The sequence below is a fragment of the Pan troglodytes genome, chromosome 5 (genome assembly GCF_028858775.2).
Source record: "Pan troglodytes isolate AG18354 chromosome 5, NHGRI_mPanTro3-v2.0_pri, whole genome shotgun sequence".
In the NCBI taxonomy this organism is placed as follows: Eukaryota; Metazoa; Chordata; class Mammalia; order Primates; family Hominidae; genus Pan; species Pan troglodytes.
Window position 1 is genome coordinate 108,450,148 of NC_072403.2, and position 27,820 is coordinate 108,477,967.

Here is a 27,820-nt window from a genome sequence, read left to right on the forward strand (position 1 = left end):
GCCCTTCTGGGTATTGGACTTGCATGGGGCCTGTAGTGCCTTCGTTTTGGCTGATTTCTCCCTCTTGGAGTGGGTGTATATACCCAATGTCTGTACTCCCATTGTATCCTGGAAGTAACTAACTTGCTTTCAATTTTACAGGATCATAGACAGAAGGGAATGCCTTGTCTCAGATGAGACTTTGGATTGTGGACTTTTGAGTTAATGCTGAAATGAATTAAGACTTAGGGGACTGTTGAGAAGGGAGGATTGTATTTTGCAACGTGAGAAGGACAAGGGATTTGGGAGGGGCTGGGGTGGAATAATATGGTTTGGATTTTTGTCCCCACCCAAATCTCATGTTGAATTGTAATCCCCAGTGTTGGAGGTGGGGCCTGGTGGGAGGTGACTGGATCATGGAGGAAGATTTCCCCCTTTATACTCTTGTGGTAGTAAGTTCTCAAAAGACCTGGTTGTTTAAAAGTCCGTAGCACCTCCCCTTTCCCTCTTTCTTCCCCCTGCTTCAGCCATGTGAGACGTGCCTCCTTCCTCTTCACCTCTGCCATGCTTGTAAGTTTCCTGAGGCCTCTCAAGCCATGCTTTCTGTACAGCCTGCAAAACTCTGACCAATTAAATCTCTTTTCTTTATAAATTACTCAGTCTCAAGCAGTTCTTTATATCAATGCAAGAATCGACTAATACACACACCACCTATCTATGACTTTGCCCCATACTTTTCTGCCCCCTCTGATATTTTCTCACTCTGATCCCCACCACTCCTCCACCTCCCTTTTCCTTTTCCTTGTATCTTTGATTGCTCACCTTTCAACAGTTCTTTCCCCTCATCAAAGAATCATATGAGTTTGCTAGGGCTACTGTAACCAAGTACCACAGACCAAGTAGCTTAAACAACAGAAACGTATTTTCTTATGATTCTGGAGGCCAGAATCCAAGATCCAGGTGTTGGCAGGCTTTGCTTTCTTCTGAGGCCTTACTCACTTCTTGGCTTACAGATAGCTTTCTTCTCCCTGTATTTTCACATGGTCTTCCTTCTGTAGATGTCTGTGTCTTAAGCACACCTTTTTATAAGGACAACAGGCATATTGGATTAGAGTACCCTAATGACTTCATTTTAACCTACTGTTTAAAAACGCTATCTACAAATACAGTCACATTTTAAGGTACAGGGAGTTAGGACTTCAGCATATACATTTGGAAGGACAGAATTCCATCTATAACACATAACATTCTTCCCCCTGCTGGAAAAAAAAATCATCTAAGGAGCTACTACTTCAAACTACCAGCTATATCAGGTATTTACTACTCATCAAATGATCTGTGCTCCCCAACATTTCTCAGCTCTCTTGGTATAAGGTGAAGCCCTGATACTAACTTTAGGTTGGCAGTACACATTTTTAATGGACCAGGAGGGGCTTATACTATGAAAACATGGACGTAAAAAAGAAAGGTAGTTTCACTTTAGAATCACAGTCTGATAATATTGGCAACAAATGGATTATACTTTTGTTTTCACAAAAATTAATTGATATAATATTCTCAGCAGCACTTTGTTCTCATGCCTCTTTAACTTTCATTAATGAAGACTATAAGAAACAGCTTTATAAAGTCAACTAGGAAATGTATATAAGAAAATTATTTTGCATATCTCCAAAACTCTTTGCTTCCTCAGAGTACTCCATTTAACATTTTGGTCAATGATCTTTTAACTGATATATTTGTTTGGTTGGTTTTTGTTTTTGTTCATTTGTTTTGCCTAAAGCCATGAGTGGGGGTGCATATTTTACAAGTACAGTATAATGTAACCTCAATGAGATAACAACTGGGGCAATTGTAGTCATCCATGCATTTCCTATGTCTAGAACAGGTGCTCAGTAAACACATTAGCAAAATAATGAGACAACTTTATAGGACTATATGGTCTGAATATCTGCATTGTTATTTTTTCCTAATCTTGATTTCCTTTTCTTTCTTATATTTTTCTATACCTAATTATTTTATGTGTCCTTGATAGAATAATTAGTTATATATCAATAAACAATCTGAAAATATATTTAATAAACATTTAACTGAATGAATTATCTGAATTGATATATATAGTGTCTGAAATTTTTGTGAATGAGGCAATGCCAGGGAGAGTCCTAGCAAGAGACTTTCTGCATTCACCTTACATCAAGTCAGCAGTCATCACAGAATTGGTTACAGCAGCAGTTTTCAAAGTGCCAATCAGGAAATTCTCCAAAATCTTTCAGGGGATCTGTGAGATTAAATATTATTTAAGTAAGCAGGCATTTACTATTTTCATTTTCAATAACTATTTTAACATTTTTCCATTTTAATTTAAATATGATAAATCTTGAAAGATATAGCCATATAAACAAAAGCCCTTTGGGAGGTCTTCAGAAGGTTTAAGACCGTAAGTTTCTCAAGATCAAAGTGTGGGAATCAATGGGTTAAAAGAAAGCACTCATGCCTCTATGTTGTACAAAAACAAATACTTTCCTTTTCACTATTCTATTGGGTCACTAATCATAGGAAAGACCCGTATTGTCACAATTAGGTACCACTGTGAAACTTTAAAAAACCACTCTATAGAATGAGAGAAATCTGAGTAATGGCTACCCAAATAAACAATTTATAGATCTAAGGACCCAGTCCCAATGTTTTCTTTTTCACTTCCATCCTGCATCTACCTTAAGTCCAAACCAGAATTATCCACTCTGCATTATGGGCTCCTGGGAAATTAGGATCTCTCTCTGTCTTAGATTCCTGTCATACTCCATCAGTGACCCTTAGATTTCTGATGCCACTGCTCAGAGGTCTTTTTATGAGGCTGTTTTTTGGGGCAGTGGGGGGTGTTGGCCTTAATCTGGAATGGCAACTGTATTTCTCATCAAGTGCCAACTCTGACATATTAATAGCAGCTATCTGAAACATTGTTTGAGAAGGATTCTGAAGCTGTTTCCTGGCTTAGCAAGACAAACGCCATAATTGATTAGTGGTCTACTGTGGGTACAAGAAGGAAGAGTGTTAGCTTACGTGCTGTGTATTTGCTGACCCTGTGAAATCAATTGGAATTGCTATGATCAAACAGATGTAGAGCAAGACCACAAATGCCTACTCCATGCAAAAAATTACATAGAAATATAACTACTCTGATGTGTAATAATATCAGCAATAATCGCTTCTTCATAAACAAAGTCCATCTGCTTAAAATATAAGCATAAGTTTTATGATTCAAAAAGCAAATAAATACATAAGAGCATAAGAATTGCCTTGAAAGTTTGTAATAACAGAGCCTGTATATCTATGTATCTAAGTACCTGAAGACGCTTTTAACCTTCACATGAACTAGGATAGATGCCATCTATCCTTGATTTTGCCTCTTTTAGGAACTTGGCCAGACTTTCTTGCAGACACAATCTTCTCAGAACAGAATCCAGGCAGGTGAATTTTAGGGATGCCAACTGTGGCTCTTGACAAATTCCAGATGTCACTGCTGTGGCTATAGTGTGGCATCTGCTAAAAGTATTCCATTTCTTTACAAGATATCATCTTACTGGCATAATTAATGCGTAAGGAAGAAGACGGGGAGGTGAAAGAGAAGGAGAATAAGGAGGAGAAGGAAATTGTGAAAGCAGGAGGAGGACATGGGGAAAGAAGAAATAGGAGATGAAGAAAAGAAAAGGTGTAAGAAATAAAGAAGGATGCAAGTCGTTTCTGGACATTTGAGCCAGTCTGCGTTTCTCCTTGCTTGGCAGAAAGCATAGATATAACTGTATATTTCCTGAGAATGTATTCTTGTGACTATTTGCTCTACAGTGACACACCACTGTTTAGCAATGATACAAGCTGGCAATATATCCCTTTAAATCACATTCTGTTGATGAAATAGAAGAATTTTCAGCTTATTTGAGAATGGAACCCAAGCACTGACAAGAACACTTACTGGTTCCTTTGTGAATTTGCCTTTTTGTCATTTTGCCTGAGAGTTATACTGTGAAGAAGTAGACACAGGAAAGCAAGAGATGCCTGGGGCTGATAAATCTGGCTCTAAATACAATATTGTGAAGAGATTGAAACAAAAGAAAAACAGAACCAGAAAAGACTCATATAGAATTTGTTTTCTTGGGAACAAAAGAATACTTAGTGCTTACAAACAAATAAATATATTTGCAGCACAATATTCACAAAAATGTGGCTCTAAGGAATTCTGACAATATAATCACAAGTAACATTAATGAGAAATAAGTGGGGCAGAAATATATATAAATGGAGAATTTTATAGTTTACAAAGCATTTATAAGCATTTGACTTCATTCGTCAGCCTACAAACATGATGTAGAAATGATAAAACAATACAAAGCAGAAATGATGCTAGTTATTGCTTTACTGCTGCAGGGCAAAGGTCACAGTGAGAATAACCTTGCTCCCTACACCCCGACAAAACCTAAAAATATCAAAAGGGATGTTTAAACCTTGCTTTAAAGTAAGAAGAAAAAGAAACATACAGGAAAGCAGGAAACATTCTAAAACAAATGATTAAATGAATGGCTTTGTAGGATTTAGGTTAAGAAAATGATGATTATTAGGAATCAGTATGAATTCCTTAAGAGTAAGTCTTGAAAAATTACTCCCTATAAAACTGATAGATTTGAATTCTATAATTCCACAAGCAAGGCAGCATTCTGTGATCTTCCCCTGGGACAAAAAGAGAAATACGGTATTTAAGACAATCAAACTCTAAGTTATATATTAACTCTCTTCTATAAAATAAATAAATCACACCGTTAAATGTTCTGTCTCCAAAAACTTTTAAATCTAGAATCCTGATGATTCAAAATCACCAGCTTATCACAATAATATGTCCTTGATTTTTTAATCTTGTTATTAACTGAATAAAGATATAATCATGTTTATGAAATTTATAGATGACAGGTGATGTAAAAATAACAATGTTGAATATTAGATTTACGTTTTAAAATGATCTCAAGTTGTTCAACTAAGTGGAATAACCTGTACTTTCTGGTAATCTCAGGGCATAACGAAGACTGCCACAATGCTGACCTCAAAAAGTATTTGTTGAAACAATGAATGAATAAATGAATGAATGGATCAAAACGAACAAGGTAAAATTTATCAAATAAAATTAATTTTTTCAGCTACAGAATAGACTAAACCTGGTTTGATGGCAATTTAGATAAATACCAGACAGGTACATTCATTACAGTTCAGTTTAGGCCAAGAGTCCAATTAACAAGTGTAAAATATCTAACAAAATTAATTTCACTGTCTCTTATCTGTTCCAGTCAGACTACATGCAAAATACAAAATTCCTTCTGGACATTACTTTTTAAAATTGACACTGGCAAACTAGAGTTCAACAACTTTATTCTGATTGGGCAGCCAAAATATTAAGAGGTCTGGCAATCTTGTGAGGAGATATAAATTGAAGTATCTGGGATGCTTAACTTAAAAAAAGAAAACAGGTAGGAGGGACATACTTCAGATATTTGGAGGGCTGTCATAGGAAAGATATATTACAGTCAGTCTGTTTATCACTTAAGGAAACCATATGGAAGCTACAGGGAAACAGACCTCGCTTTAGCAGTACAAGGAAGAAATTTCTAAGAGTTACATCTGTCCAAAAACAGATTCATTTACCTTGCTAAAAAGGGAACACTTCATCACCTTAAGGATCCAAGCAAAACTAAATAATCTGCCAGGGGCTTTGCAAAGAAATTATTGCTGTGTTAGGTAGAACACTAACATAGATATCTTGAAGAGCCTTTCTGGATTTATTATGCTATTTTTTCTATAGCCTCGGAGGGTCTTGCTGCCTCCATCTTCAACAGTACCATAACATTTCTTTTCATTAATGTATCTTCTTCCAATTTAATACCTGATGAGGTCTTTGTTCTAAGTCCCATTGTTCTTAGCTGCTAACGAGGTAGTCCTTCTGTGACTGTTAATTTTATGTGTCAGTTTGACTGGGCTAAAGGATGCCCAAATATCTGGTAAAACATTATTTCTGGGTATGTCTGTGAAGGTGTTTACAGAAGAGACTTGTATCTGAATTGGTAGACTGAGTAAAAAAGATGCTCTCACCCATTTGGGTAGGCATTATACCATCCCTTGAGGGCTTGAATGAAACAAAGAGGCAGAGAACAGTGAATTAGCTTTCTGCTTGAGCTGGAACAGCCATCTTCTCCTCCTCTCGGACATCAGCACTCCTGGTTCACAGACCTTCAAACTCAGACTGAACTACACCACCAACTTCTATGGTTCTCCAGCTTGCAGATCATGGGACTTCTCAGCCTCCATAATCACATGGGCCAATTACTATAATCTCTCTGTTACTCTGGAGAATGCTGACTGTTCTGTGAAACGGCCACCATATATGCAAAGTTCCCCCCAAATGCCAGAGGAGCTGAGAAATCAAAGAATGAGGTAGAAAAATCCAGTTTGTCAGTAATGGAGGTAACTTACAGACGGAAGTGTGGTCTTGGGCAGCAGCAAGACAGGTAGATCTCTAAACCTGTTACCTCCCAACCCAGAGCTTATATACTACAGTGAAAGGGTATAAGTGCTCTCTATGCAAGATAATTAAAGGCAATCCTCCAGAAGAGGCAACAATGCTATATATTCATCATAGTCTGTAAACTGTGGGATAACATCAAGGTTGACATGTTCTTTCTCTAGGGACAGTAAATAAAGTAGGAATCAGGAGGCATTCATGGGACTGAGGATACTCAAAAATCATTATAGCAGATTAGCATTTAAGGTGGAGTCACTTTTGTCTCCACACTAATATGGCTTCTTTATGCTCTTACAATCTGACTTCTATTGCAACCATGGCAGGAAAAAAAGAAACAATCCCCTGTTAAAAGTCACAGCCTGGCTGGGCACGATGGCTCACACCTATAATCTCAGAACTTAAGGAGGCCAAGGTGGGAGAATCACTTGAGGCCAGGAGTTTGAAACCAGCCTGGGCAACAGAGCAAGATCTCATCTCTATTTTTAAAAATAAATAAATAAAGTAAAAGGCATAGCCTTTTTGCTGTAATAGCCAGTGGTTCTGCATTATTTTCCTTGTCCTTAACTCTGTAGAGTTATTGTTAACTATCCTTTGTCTATAATTTTTTGCTGCTCTAATTACTTTCCTCTTTTTCAGTGGTCTTTTTCCTCTCCTTCTACTCATGAATCATAGCATTTTCCTAAGGCACTAATATTTGCTATGTTTGGATGTTCACTACCATTTTTGATTATGGGATTAAAATAATTTTTAAATCCTTTATTACAATAGGATAATGTCAGTGACACAATTAACACTATGTCTTGGTAATTTCCCTATGTGACAAACAGTGACTACTGATTTGCTTGACAATACCCAATTGTAGTTACTTAGTTTTATTTTCCTAGTTGAACCAGGAAAAGTATTTCAAAGTTTACAGTGGTATTTTCTTGACAGACAAGGAAAAAATGCTTCAAATTTTATTTTTTTTAAATTTATCATGGAGGAACTTTACCAGATCACACTTGATATGCTATCAGGGTAGCCATCAATTCAAATTATAAATGTGGCAATATTTTATTGCCCTTCATATTTTAAAGTGAGTCTAAGGATAGTGTCACAAATCATGTACAGAGTGCAGCTGAAGACACCATCAATCCTCCCCCATCATCTACCTATCAAAATTCAACTTAAGTTTGTAGACACAAACACAACTATTACAATATTTTGTAGAGAATGGAAATTCTATTTCCCAAGTCTACACAAAGCTTGCTCTTCAAAAGAATCTCTCATCTGTTATTAAATAGCCACTTGGGATTCTTACCATTGTTCTAGGCATGCACTGTATTGATTAAAGCTCTACTTAATATCAGATATCAGCCAACACTGAAATATCCTCCATTCAAATGCTTATTACCCATTCAAAATAACTGAAAATGTAGTTAGAGTATATGGTTGCTAGGTGGAGATATTTAAGTTATATGATCTCAGAGTCTGAACAAATGTGCATCCCATCAAAGGTCTAGACCAGAGCTGTACAATAAAACTTTCTGTGAAGACGAAGATGTTTTTCTAAACTATCCCATATGATAGCCATGAGGCACATGTGACTACTGAGAATCTGAAATGTGGCTAGTGCAACTGAAGGACCACATTATCAATTTTATTTAATCTTAATTAATTTAAATGTAAATAGCTTTATATGGCTATTGAGTACCATACTGGACGAAACAAGCCTAGTCTCTAGAAAATATAACCATGAATTATTCTTATGGTTTCCTTTCTTAGGAATAAATGTAAATGTTAGTAACATTAACATAGTACTATTTTACCAAAGTATAATGCTGCACCAAAACATTTACACTGACTTACTCACATAAAGGACATTTATAGAATACAGCAAGTACTATGTACTAGCTGTCATGCTAAGTGCTGAGGAACTTTCAGGAGTTCCTTTAGGAGCTCAGGATATTGAGAGATGCAGTAAATAAGTTAATAAACTACAATATAACTTTTCTTGCTATTAGAGGCATTTAAATAAAGAAATGTGGAAACACAACATATAGAATAACTCTGTAGGAGTTTAAAAGGTTTCATTGAAGACTTTAAAGCTGGAATACCATGAAGAAATATGTTACAAAATAATATGCAGGGATGAGGGTCGGGGGCGTGGGGAAGTGGACAGGCATTCCAGTAAAGACATGGGGTCCTGAAAGGGCTTGGCAAGGCTAGGATACAGCAGACTGTTCTCCATGTGTTGTGCAGCGGCAGAGATGTGCAGCTCCAGTCTGACTGTGAGAGTTTTACATGGGAAGCGAGAAGTTTGGCTGCCAAGTGATCACATACTGCCCTAAACTTCCCCTATTGTTAGAATTTTCACACTTTTATTGTAAGTACTTATCTTTTTAATCTGCTTCATTAGATTTCAAAATTGTTACGGCCAGACCATGTCTTCCTTATCCACCACTGTGCTCCATGGCATCTGATAGAGAATTAATAAATATGTGTTTTAGGAATGAATGTTTCTGCTTGTTTTGAAGCTTGATGCTCTCTGGAACCACACTACCTACCACCTTCCAACTACCTTTTTGACTTCTGGTGTTTTCCCTCTTGGTCCATAATCAGGTAGCCATTGTCATTTTCTAGCAGTACTTAGTGGAAGGTTTTATGACTGAGTTCCTGTCTTTTAAATAAAGCTGGGGAATTTAATAGACAAATACGTTTATGGCATTGGATTTGAGTTGCCCACAGTAATGTGCTTAGATGGAAAAGAAATTGAAATAGCTCCCCTTTACCAACTCTATCAATATATGATTAAAAGGAATATTTTTATTTTTCAGTTTTTAATTTTTGTAGGTACATAGTAGGTGTATATATTTATGGAGTACATGAAATATTTTGATGCAGGCATACAGCATGTAATTATCACATCAGGGTAAATGTGGTATCCATTACCTCAAGCATTTCCTTTGTGTTACAAACAATCCACTTGTACTTTGTTTTTTAAAATGTACAATTGAATTATTATTGACTGTACTTCCGGAAAGGTGTCTCAATCCAGACCCCAAGAGAAGGTTTTTGGATTTCATACAAGAAAGAATTGAAAGCAAATCCATAAAGTGAAGCAAGTTTATAAAGAAAGCAAAGGAATAAAAGAATGGCTATTCCATAGGCAGAGCAACGGCTTGAGCTGCTGGTCTAAGGATACCTATAGTTATTTCTTGATTACAGCTAAACAAGGGGTGGATTATTCACAAGTTTTCCAAGGAAAGGTGTAGGCAATTCCCAGGGCTGAGAGTTCCTCCCCTTTTTAGACCCATATAAGGTAACTTCCAGACGTTGCCATGGCATCTGTACACTGTCATGGCACTGGTGGGGATGTCTTTTAACATGATAATGAATTACAATTAGCATATAATGAGCAGTGAAGACGACCAGAGGTCACTCTATTCATCATCTTGGTTTTTGGTGGGTTTTGGTTGGCTTCACTACTGCAACCTGTTTTATCGGCAAGGTCTTTATGACTTGTTTTTCCTGCCTGCGGACCTTCTATCTCACTCTGTGACTAACCTCCTGGGAATGCAGCCCAGTAGGTTTCAGCCTTATTTTACCCAGCCCCTATTCAAGATGGAGTTGCTCTAGTTCAAACGCCTCTGACAACTACAGTCACCCTGTTGTGCTATCAAATACTTGATATTATTCATTCTTTCTAACTGGAATAATATTTTTTAAATAGTAAAGAGTGAGATACATGAACTCCAAATATCTGAGACAGGTCACAATCAACTCAGAAAGTTTATTTAGCCAAAGTTAAGAACTTGCATCCATGACATGGCACAGATCCTGACAACATGCGCCCAAGGTGGCTGCGGCACAGCTTGGTTTTACACATTTTAGGGAGACATGGGGCAGCAATCAATATATGTAAGATAAACATTGGTCTGATCTGGAAAAGCGGGGCAACTCCAAGTGGGGAGGAAGTTCCAAGTCATAGGTAGATAAGAGACAGTTGCATTCTCTTATGAGCCTCTCCAAATGAGGCAATCAGACATGCATTTATCTCAGTGAGCAGAGGGGTGACTTTGAATAGAATGGGAGGCAGGATTCCCTAAGCAGTTCCCAGTTTGACTTTTCCCTTTAGCTTAGTGACTTGGGGGTCCCATGATTTATTTTCCATTCATAAATAAGATATAAAAAAGATATAAAAAAGAAAGAGAAAGGTACACCTGAGTAAATATCTACTCAACAGGGAAGCAGGATACATGTTCTCTTTGCTTTCCCTGTTTCCTTGATAGCCATGCACCTTATGTTTATATTCCTCACTATTTGATGAAGCTAATCATTACAATAAGAGAAATACGAAAGACTCTAGAACTCTAGACACGAAAGCAATTATACAGCCTTTATGACACGCAAATTTATTCACTCTGCAAAAAAAAAGTAATTACTTTCGGTAGGGTCTCCCATGTATCTCCCAAAAGGCAGACTGCTCTGGGTGCATGTAAAAATTAACACGATACCCTATACAAAAGGGAATGCTCAGAGTTAACAGCTAGAGAAGAGAGGCGCCAATCTTAGACACAGGCTTATTCCTCCGCACCCTCCCCCAAAACAAATGGAGGACAGAAGAAAAAAGAAAAGTAGTTAATACAACTATTACTCTACGGAAATATTAGGGGTAGCGCAAACAAAGTTCTGACACTAAACTTTACTGAGCCCTGCATCCTGCCCACGACCTCCCCAGAAACACCTACGCACCACTCTCCTAGCCGCCGCAGCCCCGCCAGTCTCGCCGGGAGGAAACCCCAGCGCCGCCGTACAACCACGGAACTTCCGCCCGCCCCCCGCGCCTCGGGCGCAAGCGTTTGGTGTGTCTGCGTCGGGGGCGGAGCCTCTTGTCCCTCTGCGCGGCCCGTTCCGCCTCTCTTCTCCCACCGTCTGTCGGCTGACGTGTCTGCAGTTCCTCCGCTTCTACTGCGAGTCAGGCCGTGATGGCGGACGCCTGGGAAGAGATTAGGCGGTTGGCGGCCGACTTCCAGCGGGCGCAGTTCGCCGAGGCCACGCAGAGGTGCCCGACCCTCCCTCTCCTTTGTGGAGCCCAAATTAGGCCGTGGGCGGACACGCCTGTATCTGGGACTTTAGACCCGCGGCCCTGCATCCCGGGTCTTCTCGCTGCTTGTCACCATTCTCTCCTCCTCCCTCTGCCCCGAGCCTGGATCGCAGTTCTAAGTCCAAGGCTCGGCGGGAAAGTCCTCAGCCTAGGACGCCCTGGAGCCCCCCAGCCCAGCTGCAGCGAAATGCTGGCGCGCTCCGCCCCACCATGGACGGGGCCGGTGATTTCGAGCTGCCTTTATTGAGCATTTCTTTGACCCTCCCTCACCCACCAACCACCAAATCACTGTGACATCTTGGCTATTATACACTTCCTGATCTAGAATGAGCTCGAAAGGAGAGGCTAACCCCCGCCCCCAGTACAGTACTTGGCAAATAGTATGTTGATCCTTAAAACTTCTTGCCCTTTTATCTCTCGTAACAGACCTAGGGCTAGACCCCTGACCCCATCTGTTATTCAGGGCACTGACATTTTCTACAAGCCCACTAACCTTTGGAGGATGTGTCCAGAGGAGCCTAACTCTGCTTTTTTAAAATAACGCTAATAGAAGCCTTTCTATTCTTTGACTACTTCCTACCTGCGATGTTTTATTCCTTTTGAGCCGGAAGACAGCGATCCCCTTATGCTGTATTTTCTACCACTAATAGCAAACTCGTAACTGCATGGGTAACTAACATGGGTAGCAGTTATGGTTTCACTAGGCCACATCCCCTGCCTGCTTGCAGACCATGTGTGTAAGTGAGGCAATTATGCACTTACTTTAAAAGAAAATTCTGATTAAACTGGAAATTAGGGCATTTTTTGTTTTGTTTTGTTTTGTTTTTTCTTTTTTCCTACCTAAATAAATGTCTTCAATTTTCCCTTCAGATCTGAAGACTGGAAGCAGGCCTGTAAGAGACAACAGACTTGAAATTTGTGATGGGATGATGTGTACCAATTAAATAAATGATTTAAGCATATGTAAACCTACTTACTCTGAAAGGTTTTTTTTTAACTTATTGAATCAGTTAGTGAAAAATACAGATATTGTGATGTAGAAGTTAGTGACTAAACAAACTTTTTAAAAGCCTGTTTTCATACATTGTATTAATTTTATTGAGCACCAATGTCTCAAGTGGACTTTTGAAACAACTTTTTTTCTTTCCCTCAGGTTGTCCGAGCGGAACTGCATTGAGATTGTTAATAAATTGATTGCTCAGAAACAGCTAGAAGTAGTTCATACACTCGATGGAAAGGAATATATTACTCCAGCCCAAATTAGTAAAGAAATGAGAGATGAGCTACATGTCCGAGGTGGTAGGTAATTCTCTAGTGTTTTTTTTTTCTTGGATTTTTGGAAGGGGCAAAACAAACAAACAAACAAAACCCGTAAACATGTAATTGCATACTAAATTATAGATTGTAAGATATCGTTTTCAATTGTTAATTTGATAATCAGGCTTAATATTTTTACTGGGTTCATGCAAACGTGGTCATATAATTTAAATGAACTCAAATGTTGTCACTTAAAATATTTTATCATTTTGAGTTATGTGTACTATACGTGAATTAATTGTTTCTTTTTACAATTCGTTAATTTATTGCATGACTCAGGGAAGGGTATTCAGCTGCCTTTTATTAGGTGGTAATTGTGAATTGGGACAGTATCTTACAGGATTATAGATTTTTGAAAATCAAGGCTGTATTTCTTTTTAAGGCTTACTTGTACTTACAAATTAGGTAACTCAATCCAGTGTGGTGCTACACCAATCATATTGTATGAAATGCTGTTAAAAACACGCACAAAGTTGGTTTCCTTTGTCTTCTTAAAATTTGAACAGACTACCAAGCATATTTGAATACTATTTGATTAAAATAGAAGCAATTATGAAAGCCTCTCTTCATATTATCAGAGTGTAACATTGGTCTTTGTCTTTTTTTATTTATCTATTTTCCTTCATAGTACCTTTAAAATATGAGCTATAATTTGAATTACTTAACAGATTTTCTTATGCTGATATGTAGAAGCCTACCTTTTAGTATCAAATAATTGAAAAAAAGTTCATCTTAATTTAGTTGTCAATATCTCTTTGATCACAGTAGATAAATTCTGAATTGTGAAGGGAAATGAATACCCTTCATAGATAGAGCCAATTTGTGTGCCAGTTGGTGCTCATAATTGGCCTGATGTTATTTAAAAAAAAAAAAAAATTGAAAGTAAGTTATTGCTTATGGCTTCAGCCATGAAGACTTAGCCATCAGCTAATGGTGTGTATTTGAAGACATTGATTATTCTGGCTCTCTGTTCTATGCAGGACTTTGACCAAAACTTAAATGTTAGAATTTATAGCTTTGGGTTGGTATGTACGCATAGATCATTTAAAATAAATGAATGTCTTTTCTTCAAAGGTCGAGTAAACATTGTTGATCTACAACAGGTAGGTTTTAAATTTATAAAATTTTTGCTTTACTTTCTCAATTTTTTGATACTGTGAATTTGTTCAAGTATTCACTAATGCTGGTATCATATTTTGTGTAGTGTTTATAAAGAAATAGTTATATAAGCCTCGCTGATACACTGAATTGATTTAATAAGTTCTAATACATTAAAATGATTTAATAAATTCGGATATATTGAAATGATTTAATAAGTTGGCCTTATTAAAGAGTTGGCCAACTCTTCCCCAGTTGGCTTTCTTATTCTTAACTTTTTACCAAATGAACTCATAGTTATTTTATGTAAGTATAGAGTTTGTCATTTTGGGAGAAAAGTCACCAGTTTCATGTTTATATGTTTTTAGTATATGAAAGTAATAGAGAAATAATTTTAAAAGTAGAAGCTATTTTCAAAATATACAAATATATATGTCATTACCAAGGTACACTATAAACAAGAAGCCAGCGAATTTTCTGTAAAATGCTATCTGTTATATGAATATGTAATTTACTGCTTTATATAAACTTACTAGCAAGTGACAGTTTAATTCTTCAGAACTGAAAATAAATAAGCAATACACCTCTAATTTTTTATTTGGCCAATGCTTTTCGTATTATTTCAGATTGATTCAAAATTTAAGAATAAGCAATTTCTTTCTTTCTTTTTTTTTTTTTTTTTTTTTGAGATGGGAGTCTCCCTATGTTGCCCAGGCTGGTCTCAAACTCTTGAACTGAAGGGATCCTCCCGCCTCATCCTCCCAAAGTGCTGGAATCCAGGCATGAGCCACCATGCCTGGCCGGCAATTTCTTTAAAAATATAGTTCTAAGTATATAATTTCAAGCTTAAGAAACAATACAAACTTATCATTAATAGATTTTGTATTTGTTTTCCAGGTAATTAATGTGGACCTGATTCATATTGAAAATAGAATTGGTGACATTATTAAATCAGAAAAGCATGTTCAGTTAGTGTTGGGACAACTGATAGATGAGTAAGTACAATAAAGTACAAATTTAAGAGCACTTTGTTTATTTTCTTTCTTTTTTTTTATAGTGTTTAAATTTAGGCCAATTATGGCCAGTTAGACATTTCATTTATAACTCTTACAGTGTTGATTTTCATGATAAGGTTTATTTCACTTAAAAAGTAAGTGTTTAAGCCACATATGGTGGCATGTACCTGTAATCCCAGCTACTCAGAAGGCTGAGGCTGGAGGATTGCTTGACCAGGAATTTGAGACCAGCCTACGTAACATAGCAAAGATCCTGTCTCAAATTTAAAAAAAAAAAAAAAAAAATTCAGTGTTAATGTATGGAATACTTAGAAATAATATAAACTTCTATTTTTTTCTTAATAAGAAAACGTAAAACGTAACTTTTACATTCCTTCCCGTATAATCTTAACTCTGAAAGCAAATTTGTTCCAAAAATGTTAATGAAAATCAAATACAAATTTCCACTTAAAAAAATCCCAGCATGCCAGCCTGGGCAACATGGCAAAACCCATTTCACTAATTAAGTTTGCTAATTAAAAAATTAGCCAAATGTGGTGGCTCGCACCTGTAGTCCCAGCTACTCAGGAGGCTGAGGTAGGAGGATTGCTTGATCCCAGGAGGTCAAGGCCACAGTGAGCCATAATCATGCCATTGCACTCCAGCCTGGGTGACAGAGTGAGACCTTGATGCAAAAAAAAAAAAAAAGAAAAAGAAAAAGAAAATGTATTGTTTGATTAATCTTACATTTAGCTACACTAATGAGAAAAAAATATTTTTTAGAATATGAGTGATGAGTGGTGTTCATGTACACACACATTTCATTACTTTTGGGGCATACTTCATTTCAACGGAAATTAAACATAAAATGAGGAAACAGAAAAAACATTCCTAATTCTTTTTTCTATTATTTTCTTGTTTTCACTATTAGGAATTATTTGGATCGGTTGGCAGAAGAGGTCAATGATAAATTGCAAGAAAGTGGTCAGGTCACCATATCAGAACTGTGTAAAACTTATGATCTTCCTGGGAACTTTCTGACACAGGTATTTTTTTTCCTAATAATACAATGTGTCTTTTTACCAAAGGATTTTAAACGAAGACTTTGAATGGAAGTGGGGAAAAAAACGAGACTTCCTCACCATCATTTGATTTATTGCAGGTGTCTGACTTGATATATGTTGTACCAATATATTTGGGTGGTACTTCTAGTACATTAATGGTTCTGAGGAGGCGCTTTAAAAATGATTGTAATCATCCTAAACCGAGAGACACCCTAAAACTAATTTATAGACTAAGTTCTAGGGCTGCTTTGATGCAATTAGCAAATGTACAATAAATGCATGGATTTATTTAATGCTTTTGATACCAGCTATATAGAAACTGTAACCAGACAATTAAATTTCTGATTGCCCAGTTAAATTTTAAGAAATAATTGATGAAGATAATTTATAGGGGGTACTACTGGCATCTTGTGAGTAAAGGTCAAGGATGCTGCTAAACATCCTACAATGTACAGGACATCCCGCCAACAAAGAATTTTTTTGTTCCAACTGTCAGTAGTGCCAACATCTTTTGACTTCACCATTTATCCTCTTCTAAACTGTCAGTATGATAGGAAGAAGAACCAAGGAATCTGACATTCTCTTAACTTTAGGTATTTGTGTCAGTACTCAAATATCTTATGTGTGATAACAATGCTGCCTGAAAACATAGGCTATTTTCTTGTTTACTTTTTTCTGGTTTTTTTTGTTTGTTTTTTTAGAATCATAGAAATTCATTTGGTAGAGTGGAAAGGACATAAGCTTTTGAGATTTTTAAAAGACCTTGATTTGAATACTGTCTGCACCACTTATTTGACATTAGGAAAATCATTTCATCTCTTTTATGCTTCACATTATGTATCTGTAAAACAGGAAATATTGTCTTTTTTATAGGCTTCATTGAAATCTAGTGAAATATCTTAACACAATGGAGAAACTAAATAATGCTAGTTCTTTTTATATTTACTGAAACAAGGGAGAAGCCAAATCTCTCTTTAGGTATCTATCACTTTAAGAAACTCCAACTTGCAAAATTGGCCAAACCGTAATTGCATGAGATTAATGTATAATACAAGCAGATTTACTTACTCATATTAAGAAAATGAGCTTCCCTGATTCCATTTAAAATACCATTTATAGTGTAGATCTGTTTTATATAGTATTTCAGGAGCTGAAATTATATTTTACATGGGCAAACATATGTTAATCACAGGACAAAAAATATATTTTTAAAATACTTCTTTAAAGTATCCAGCTCAAATCCAAATGATTTCTTATAAAACTGTTTCTGAATACATTTTAGAAACGTAGTTTTTAATATGTTTCAGTTCCATTCTGAATATAGCAGTATTCTAAAAGCTCATTAAGTTGTTTGAAAAAACATTTTTCTATATCATAAAAATAATGAGCTGAGCTGACTTGAGTAGATTTAACTTATCTTAAAATGTGAAATATGTCCAGACTTATTTCAGATGTACCTGATGCCAGTCGTAGTATAGCTGTGGAGAAATACTCTGCTGAACTTGAAAGAAGGTTACCAAGAAGTCAGATTATCTGCCATAGATCTTCTGGACGGGGATAAATTTGCATTAGAGAGGAAAGCTTTTGAGGTCTTATGTTTCCCTATGTTGCAGAATCTGGAATAACATTTATACTTCTTTTAGTATTAGAAGCTCCAGAAAGGGTCTTCTCCAATACCCATTTGTATGTCTTGGCTCTCTATATATTGGAGGCTGCCTATATCTAGAAACCATCATATCAAATAATCATCATACTGATAGTCATTTTTATGTCAGAAATAGCCCTCATTAACAAGAGATAATATGACAGCTCAACCTTTTAACATGTAAGCAAGCAATTTGACTCATTTCTTGGCTCTGCCATGAGATAGTGAACTTTGCTAGACACTGAATCTTCACTTTAGTTGATATATCTTGTAATCTATGCTTGTTGAAATTTCTCAATCACATGACTGATACCTCAGCATGCAGCATGACTTGAGTATGACTATGCAAATGCATATGTGTAATTCTTTTCTTTTAAATTAATAAAAATGTACATCTTTACCCACAGGCACTAACTCAGCGACTTGGTAGAATTATCAGTGGACATATTGATCTTGATAATAGAGGAGTAATTTTTACGGAAGCTTTTGTAGCTCGACATAAAGCACGTATCCGTGGACTATTCAGTGCTATTACCCGGTAAGTATATTTTAAAGTATATATATTTGCACATTTCTTTGATCATGGTTTGCATTTTTTTCCTAGCAGCTGAATCTTTTTCTTTGTTTTAATAAAGTCTCATTTAGGACCCCAGTTTATTAAACAGATAAAAGGGCAGCTTTTGTAAAATAGAAATTGAGATTCCAGAGTTCTAGAATGCAGCCTCTCTCTCCAGTCCGCATCTCCTTCCTCTCCCTACCTTCACCACCCTTGTGACCCCATACACACTTCTGCAGAGTGCAGTTTAAATACTGCTGCCCAGATCAGTATATAAGTGTCACCCTTGAATCATGGAAAGAACATGCAATTTAAAGTCAGAAGAATTTGGTTCATAGCTTTATCACATAATAGGCACATGACCTTGAGCAGATAAGTCAGTCACCTAACTTCTTTGGGCATCATATGGGGCTAGAGAATTTTATGACATTTTTTACTTTCTAGCATTCTGTAATTGTAATGAATAACAATGTTACTTGCAAAGTCACTGACTTTTCTGAAATAAGAATTTCTGAAATATTTGAGTCTGTGTGACAGACTCCAGCATAGAATTCAGAAAACCTATATTCTCAATTTTCTCCTCTCTCCTGTGTCATCAACTTCATCTCAGTGGCTATATGCCCTATCAGCATTTAAATACGTCCAAAAGTCTCCTATTTTAAAATAAACCTCTCTGAACCCCTTTATTCTATATCATCTATCATGCTGTTTGTTCCCTCTCTTAAAGTGAACCTTCTCAACAGTTGAAATCTACATTCAGTGTCTCAGTTACCTTCTGTCACTTCTTAATCCACCTATCTAGCTTCTACTACATATATAGCACTGATGTCTCATTATCTGTAAGTCTAATGGATACTTTCTGTTTATTTGACTTGACTTTGCAGCAGCATTTAACTCCAGTTACAACTTCTTCCTTGAAATACTCTTTTTTTAAACATAACACTTTAGATTTCTTCTTCTCTCTTTTGGCTGCATCTTCTAAGTTACCTTTTCTAGCTCTTTCTTTCACTCTCCTTTAAAGTTTCACGCCATCTTTTCTTCCCAGTTCTGTGCTGTCATCTTAGGTGATTTCACATGGCAGCCACAGTGATTTCCCTTTTTGTCATTCAACAAATCAACAAGCATTTGTTGAGCACCTAATGCATGTAAGGCACTGGGGTACAAAAGGGAGAAGGTTAGAAGGAGAGCATGTATTCTAATGAAATGATTTCCTCCCTCCCTCCCTCAGTGCAAGAGAACTTTTTTTTTCTGAACAATTTGAGAGGAGGTTGCTGACATGATGCTCTATCACCACAGATACTTTAATCTGTATTTCCTATAGAAAGGGGCATCATCCTATATAACTATAATACAGTCATCAAAAACAGAAAATTAACATTGATTGATTACTACCATCCAGTCCTTAGATCCCGTTTATGTTCTACTGGTTATTGTAATAATGTCCTTTATAGAAAAAGGATCCAATTCAGGATCACAGATTGCATTTAATTGATAAGAGTCCTTAGTCACCTTCAATCTGGAATACTTACTTGATTTTTCCTTGACATTCATGACCTTGACACTTTTGAAGATCACAGGCTGATTATTTTATAGAATGTTCATTGTTGGTTGTCTGCTGTTTTTTCATGTTATACCTATTTGTGTTATGCATGTTATGCATAATTTTTCATATTCAGGTTATGTGTCTTTTGATAGGAATATCTCAGAAATAACACTATATTCTTGTTATTGAATCATATCAGGTGGCATACAATTTAGATTTTTCCTAATAGAGATACCAGCTAGGCTTGTAAAGCTACTTGTTTTCCTTTGTAACTAATAAGTATTTGTCGGGAGGGCAATTTGGGACCATGGATGTTATCCTGTTCTTCATCAGACTTGCAGTTTATTCATTCATTTAAATCACTATGGACTCATGATTCCCTAATTTATTTATTGGATTATAATCTGCTGTCATTATTTACATGTTCATACTGGCCCTGATTTAGCTAGTGGTAGCGCCTGCAGGTTGCCTTTTGCATACCCCCATCATTCTTGAAACTTTCTTTTCTTTCTGGCTTAAGATGTTCCAGGCTTAGTTCATACTTTCCCTGTCCCAAGCCTCAAATCAGCCCTTTCTCCAGAGATCCCTGCTTTCTTTTAGCAGAGTATGGGATTTAGAAACCAAGATCTGGATACTACATTACTTATCACTATTCGGTTCTCACTGCTCCCAGGCCCTCTCAAAGTAGACAAGCTAGCACAAGGGCCCTCAATCCCCAGGCTGCCAACCAGTACCAGTCTGTGGCCTGTTAGGAACCAGGCTGTGCAGCAGGTGAGGGTGGGCAAGCCAGCATTACTGCCTGAGCTGCTCCTCCTGTCAGATCAGTGGCAGCATTAGATTCTCATAGGAGCGTGAACCCTATTGTGAACTGCACATGCAAGGGATGTTGGTTGCACGCTCTTTATGAGAACCTAATGCCTGATGATCTGAGATGGAACAGTTTCATCCTGAAACCATCCCCCACAACCCGGGTCCGTGCAAAATTTGTCTTCCATGAAACCAGTTCCTGGTGCTAAAAAGGATGGGGACCGTTGAACTAGGAGATACATATACACATGTACATACACCCCTCTATACATCTGTATTTCTGTATCTTTATGTGTATTGAAAACTGTGAGTTTGTGCTGATACTTCCATTTCTAGTCCAATACCGTAAGTTTCATTTCATTCTAGTTTCCTTCTTTTCCATGTTTGTAGCTTTGTTCACTGACTAAGAAAAATCTAACTCCTATTGTCCTTAATGTATTTAGTTACTTGATTAATTCCCCTTATGTGACTGGTTTCCCATTGCTACTGCAGCTCCCTTTCTCATGTGGGTGTTCTCTTTATTCCATGTAGGCTCTGACAGTCTGTGCCACATCACCCTCCTAACACAAGAAATGGATGGTTGTTTCTGGGGAAAGAAACTGTGTAGCTGGGTGGTAGGAATGGAGAGGGATTCTTCAGTTTTGTAACTTTTTTGTACCCTGTTCATTTATTACTTTGTCAAAAACTAAAAACTAAAAATATCTTTGTTCCTATTTATAAATATTTGCCTTTTTTCTTTGACTAATTATTGTGGTGATGGTAATTTTCATCAAAATCAGCTGTGTTTTTCTCATTCGTAGTAGTCCTGAGTTTCGCTATATGGAGGTACCATCAAATAATGAGAGGAAAATAAGTTTTGAGCCTCAAAAGATGTTGCTAGGTTGTGTGGCTTCCAGATAGTACCATTTAAGGCACCATATCTTTGTATTTGTCTCTTAAAAATAACGAACCATCCCACTTTTCTAGTCTAACTTCAGAGGAGACACCTGCATCTCTGACTTTTAAAAAGTTTATATTTTTTGTTTTTATGGATATTTCTTGTTATTATGGATAGCCAGAGAGAAGAGCAGGAAGCAGTTAGTGAGAAGAATGATATATGTAGGTATACTAAATACGTTGTATTCCAAATTGACGTAAAAATTCAGCTAAAGTTTCATCATACAAAAAAAGCTAGAAATTTTGCACAACTCAATTCATTGTTTATTGAACACCCACAATAAGCTAGGTACCTAGACATTTTAAGATGAAGTCCTTCAAGGAGCCTTCTACATTTTTGTAAGGATGTGTTTGCGTAGAAGGGAACAAAAGACAAAAAACATGAGAGGTTGTAACAATTATAAGGTAAACAAAGGAGAGCAAAATTCACAGGGGACCTAGACCTTGTTGGTTTGGAGGTTTGCTATGGTTTGGATGTGGTTTGTACCCACCAAAACTTATGTTGCAGTTTGATCACCAATGTGGCAGTATTGGGAAGTAGGGCCTAGTAAGTGTTTGGGTCACAGGAGTGGCTCTCTCATGAATAGATTAATGCCCTCCCACCAGGGTGAGTGAATTATTGTTCTCATGGGACTGGATTAGTTCTCAAGAGAGTATATTGTTGAAAGGATTATGGCTTCATTGGTTTCTCCCCTTTGCTTCCTCTTTCACTATGTGATTTATTTATACATGTCTTCTCCTTTTCCACTTACCACCGTAAATTGAAGCATCTTGAAACCCTCAAAAAATGTAGCTGCTCAATCTTGAACTTTCCAGTCACCAGAATCATGAGCCAAATAAACCTTTTTTCTTTGTAAATTACCCAGCCTTAAGTCTTCTGTTATAGCAACACTAAACTGACTAAAGCCCCTGCTGTGCTTCCACATAATTTAGCTGAAAATTTTGAGTAAAACAATTTAATAAAAAGCAAATTGATCCTAAGAATTTGGTGAAAATAATAATTTACTCAAAAACACAGAAGTTTTAAATAGTCAATTCATTTTCATACAACTGTTTCTGCTTTCACAAGTTTGAAGTAGAAAATATTTACAATATTCTAAATAATCAACAATGGAGGATTGAAATGTTAGAATTACTTAAGTCTTTTTGTTATATGCATTAAAAATGAAAACAGACTAACCTTAACTAGAGAGAACAGGCATACTGGCTTAAAAGGAATAGAAAAGAAATTGTAATCAGAATAAAAAGTCTAGATTCTTTTCTTGTATCCTTTAAAAAAAAACTATAGTTATTACAAATGAGATACAGTCATAGGAGTCCACCCCAAAGAAATGAAAACATTCATCGATACAAAGTCAAAAACATAAATGTTCATAGGAGCATTATCCACAGTAGCCACAAACTAGAAATAGTTTACCTGTCTGTCAGCTGATGAGTATATAAACAAAATGTGGTATATTCATACTAGGGAATGAACATCAATAAGAAGGAATGAACTACTGATGCATGCTTCATCATGGATGAATCTCAAAAACACAGAAAGGAGACCACATATTAATTCCATTTATGTTAATGGCTAGAAAGGCAAATTTATAGAGGCAGAAAACAGATAGTTATCTAGATTTAGGAGTGGCAGCAGGAATTAACTGCATATAGCTATCAAGTAACTTTTTGGGTGATGAAAACATTATAAACTGGATTGTAGCAATGGTTGCACAACTCTATAAATGTATTAAGATCATTGAATTGTACACTTAAACGATGGGGTAGATTTCATGTAATTTAAATTATACCTTATTGCAATAAAACTGGTTAACAAAAGAAATGCATAGTCATTGCAGAAAATAGAAAATACTCAAAAGCAAAAAAAAAAAAAAAAAAAAAAGATTTTAAATGGATCCCTCTCAGTCAGTCACCCTAATCTAGCCTCATGTCATTCCAAACATTTTCAGTGCACATATGATCTCATTTTTCTTCAAAAATGGAATCATATGACATCCACTTGAATATTCCCAAGTAAGGAAAGAGCCTCCCAGACAGAAAAAACATTGAAGAAAAACCTAAAGACCAAGGCAAATAGTTACGTATCATGGAAATCTGAGAATTTAGTGGAATGGCAATGTAAACTGATCCTTGATTGCAAGTACAAATTGATTTCCCTGATATTTCAGTAGCAAAATTCCAATTAAGGATTTAAAATTTGGTGTAATTTTTGACTTTATTTTTTCTTTTAAACGGTATTTTTCTTAAATTCTAATTATCCTATTTTTAAGTTCATTAATCTATAACTATAATGAGTAAGAAGTTTGTTTTTTTTTTTTTAACTTTCCATAAAGGCCTACAGCTGTGAATTCTTTGATTTCAAAATATGGATTTCAGGAGCAGCTTCTTTACTGTGAGTTTGGTTTAAATTATATTTACTTAATTAGCTGCTGAATAGACTATTAATGTAAAACTTACTAACTTTAATGTTTTTTCCTCTTTTATTGTTAATGTAACTAAAATATTTCCTGGTTTAAAAAAGTTTCTTTGTATCAAGTTTTATATATGTACCTATCTGTTACACTCACCAAACGTTTAATATTGGTTAGCCCTAGAGGAGTATAATGAAAAAAAAAGTAAGCATTTATAATGAAAATATATGTCTCACACACTCTATTATACATGTACATATAGAGATTTAAAATTGTAAGATTAAGAATAGTTTTTACTTTGTTTCTTATGATTTTGTTACATTATCTAATATGAAAGTAAATTGTGTTTCACTAACAATTTTTACCAAGAGCTGATAGCAATAAAAGTATATTCTTATCATTCAAACAACATATTAACTCGAAAATAATCTTTGTTCATTATGTTGTTTGTGACGCTCTTGGGAGGTTTTGAGGGTTTTTTTTAATGCTTTGCTGAAAATTTTTAAAAGCAATGATTTTGTCTTTCAACTCAGATTATCTGTGCAAATGTAAGAACTAAAATGAAAAATGGAAAAGAAATATCAAGTATTGAACCAAAAATTAATTTTCACTGTATTTTCAGAATATGAACTTTAAAATTTTTGTTTGACTGATTTAAAATTAACCTGACTTTGTTGGAATCTATATAATTAGGAGTTGGTGTAATTTCATTATAATGTAAAGTTCTTCAAATAATAATTGGTAACTTCACAACTTTGTTCAGAATTTAGAATGGATTTACATTGTACAGTCATACTAAATTGAGGATCGTGTGTTGTAGTCTGTTGAGAAATCCGGACTTTTTTGATGTATTCTAATTTACTCAGCATTGCAATTTTAAAATTCATGCACAAACTAATTTTTATTTCCATTACAGACTAATTTTCATTAGCCTTTCTTTTTGCCAATCATCTTTTGAATGTGCTTGCTGATTCACTTAGAAATAGCTCCCTTCCATCTGCTTTTTCCTTTTTAGAGGATTTTAATTTCTAAAACAAAATGTTTAGTTAAATGTTATGGTTTAAATAAAAATATAAATTTGCTATTAATGGCAGCACCTTCCGCTTCGTGGTGGTGGTGATGGTAGTGATATTTAGTTAGTATTTATTATTGAGTCTTTATTATATGCCAGCTACTGTTGCAAGCAATTTACTTGAATACAACAATTCTATGAGATGATATTGTTATTATCCCCATTTCACAGATACGGAAATGGAGAAATAAGGAAAATGACTTGTCTAGTGTTTCATAGCTAGTAGGTGGCAGAGTTGAGGTTTAGACTTAGTCTGACTCCAACATTGATCCTCTTAACCAAGGCATTACACTTCTCTTATAGGTAGAGCTGAAATGTCTTACTTCAACGTAAACAGCGGAAATGGAATAACTCTTTAAACTGCTTATAGTTGTATTTCACACTACTGATTCTATTATAGTCTAGGTGTCTTGATTTTTTAAATATTAAAAAACGGAACTTGTTAACACTAATAATTGCATATTACCTGTTCTTGAAGTGTTTTATCATCTGTTTTTAGTAAATTATGAGATAAATAATGGCATGCTGTGTTTTCACCAAAATTACTCAAACTAAAAATTTCAGTGTTAACATTAACTAGCTTGAGTTACAAGTTCAACACCTTTAGCTAGTTGCCAAAATGCAAAATTTCCCTGAATTTATGTTTTGAATATTCTCATAAATGGCAGGAAAATTTTGTCTAAAATATACTACCTTTATTTATGCTATTTCAACTTCAGATTGGTTTTTTAAAGGTTAAGAATAAGTAAATTATGAAATAATAAAGTATTTTACTTTTTAAGATTTATACCTGCTCTGATTTATTTGTATTCATGTGGGTTTGTTTTAAGCTGTGCTTGAGGAACTTGTTAATAGCGGACGCTTACGAGGCACTGTGGTTGGTGGGAGACAGGATAAAGCTGTGTTTGTCCCTGACATCTACTCCAGGACACAGAGTACTTGGGTGGATTCCTTTTTCAGGCAGAATGGCTATCTAGGTAACTTTCTTATTTCTTTAAAACTAAAATGTATTTTTAACACTAAACTCATTCTTTAAAAGTATTATACTAACCCTAGAGTCCTCCTTTGATCTGTGGGTTATATTAAAAATAATAATAAATAAAAATTTAAAAATGGGAACCCTACAGTTTGCATATACTGTCCTCTCTGATCAGAAGATTATAATGGTTCCCTTTGAGTATAAAAGTAATCACACTGCGAGTTTCTGTGGGTCTTGGAACTGAGTTTAGTTCTGTAGTTACTGAACAATTATAATGTAAAAAGGCTAAAAGCTGGTAGTAATCGCTGCCAGTCTTTCAGTTACATTTATTAAGATGGCACTATAAACTTAAAAGTATTTTTTAATTATAAAAGTAATTATTATATCTTACATTTTGCTAAGTTGCCCAGTTTTTCAGATATATCATCTTAGAAATATTTTGTTGACTATCAGATTTACAATGTGTGTTTTTATTAGTTAACTAATACTTTGGAAACATTGAAGTTATTCTAAATTCTGTGTCTGAAATTCTACTGTCATTTGGATAAATTGGACTGAATTTAGTTATTAAAACAATTAGCATATATATATATAAGATATATATACACACATATATATAGCTTACTTAGTTTGATCAGTTTTATAATCCAAGTCAAACTGCATAACAGATTACTTCCTCAGTAATAAACCTGTAAGTCCTTAGTATATAAATAATTTAAACGTATGGTAGAATACTGGGTTTTTTCCTTACGTTTTCTTGACTTCCTGAGGTGTACTTTTCAGTTTCTTCAATTATAATCATGGATTAGAACTTTGTTATAACTAGTTTTCTTAAGCATGATTATTTGGGGTGGAGTTAGAGGAGTTAAGAAGGTAGACATCTCTAATAACTTTATTGGCTATAACTTTTAAGTCTTTATTTTTCACTTTTGTCTTACATGTAATTGACAATTCTAATCCAACTTTGTGATATATTTGTAGAATTTGATGCTTTGTCCAGACTTGGAATCCCAGATGCTGTAAGCTACATAAAGAAAAGATATAAGACTACACAACTCTTGTTTTTGAAAGCAGCTTGTGTTGGTCAAGGACTTGTGGATCAAGTGGAAGCATCAGTAGAAGAAGCCATCAGCTCTGGAACATGGGTTGATATTGCAGTATGTTTTATCTTTTCCTCACTTTTCTTTAAACAGTGACAACTGATATTTTACTAATATTTGACCATTTAGAAATTAGGATACATAAAGGTGGTCTTGGCTTTGGAGGCAAATTCTAATCATTGTTATAACAAAAATAATCTTTATGCTTAAAGTCTTTTGGGTGACCTTCTAGATGTGGACAGTCAACATCCAGAATTCTATAAATCTCAAAACAAACAAGCAAACAATATAACACTCCTGTTAATCCTGATAAAGAATTGATGAGACTTCTCACATCTTTTCCACACATTCACAGCTGTACTGGCATCAGGCATTGTGTAGCATTTGTTTATTCCTTATCCATTAATCTCTGCTAATGTATTAACACAAGCTGCCTTGGCACGGATAGTGTTTACTTCAGTGTTCAATGTTGACCTGCCCTTCAGTATGCCAAAAAGATAAGTGTAGATAAAGATAAATAAACGAGGCCAATCCATTATTTTCTAGTCGGGCCCAGACCCTCTTTATAAAGCAGAAATTCTCTGTTTTGGATATGAAAGTCCCAAAGATTCCAGATTTAACTGTTTTTTTATTCATCTAACAAAACTACCTTCTGTGTGCCAGGCACCGTTCT

General features: G+C 35.6%; 1 protein-coding gene and 1 long non-coding RNA gene across 4 annotated transcripts in view; one reads left to right on the forward strand and one right to left on the reverse strand.

Annotated features, from left to right (window-relative positions):
* The window catches only part of LOC104006929 (uncharacterized), a 312,910-nt gene extending 301,560 nt beyond the window's left edge, over nucleotides 1-11,350 (reverse strand). The window contains exon 1 of the long non-coding RNA XR_010158110.1: nucleotides 11,270-11,350. This is a non-coding gene — a long non-coding RNA (uncharacterized LOC104006929). The remainder of the gene's footprint in view (nucleotides 1-11,269) is intronic.
* The window catches only part of UFL1 (UFM1 specific ligase 1), a 33,993-nt gene continuing 17,098 nt past the window's right edge, over nucleotides 10,926-27,820 (forward strand). Inside the window, exons 1-9 of one of the 3 annotated variants that reach the window (XM_518643.8) lie at nucleotides 10,926-11,579; nucleotides 12,775-12,920; nucleotides 14,013-14,041; nucleotides 14,934-15,031; nucleotides 15,963-16,077; nucleotides 18,148-18,278; nucleotides 23,919-23,977; nucleotides 25,899-26,045; nucleotides 27,029-27,204. In XM_518643.8, the coding sequence (XP_518643.2) occupies nucleotides 11,503-11,579; nucleotides 12,775-12,920; nucleotides 14,013-14,041; nucleotides 14,934-15,031; nucleotides 15,963-16,077; nucleotides 18,148-18,278; nucleotides 23,919-23,977; nucleotides 25,899-26,045; nucleotides 27,029-27,204 (978 nt within the window). In that variant the 5' untranslated portion in view covers nucleotides 10,926-11,502. Of the gene's footprint in view, nucleotides 11,580-12,199; nucleotides 12,359-12,491; nucleotides 12,921-14,012; nucleotides 14,042-14,933; nucleotides 15,032-15,962; nucleotides 16,078-18,147; nucleotides 18,279-23,918; nucleotides 23,978-25,898; nucleotides 26,046-27,028; nucleotides 27,205-27,820 lie in introns of those variants that run through there. The other 2 variants (XM_063813279.1, XM_016956014.4) reach the window with 2 other exon arrangements.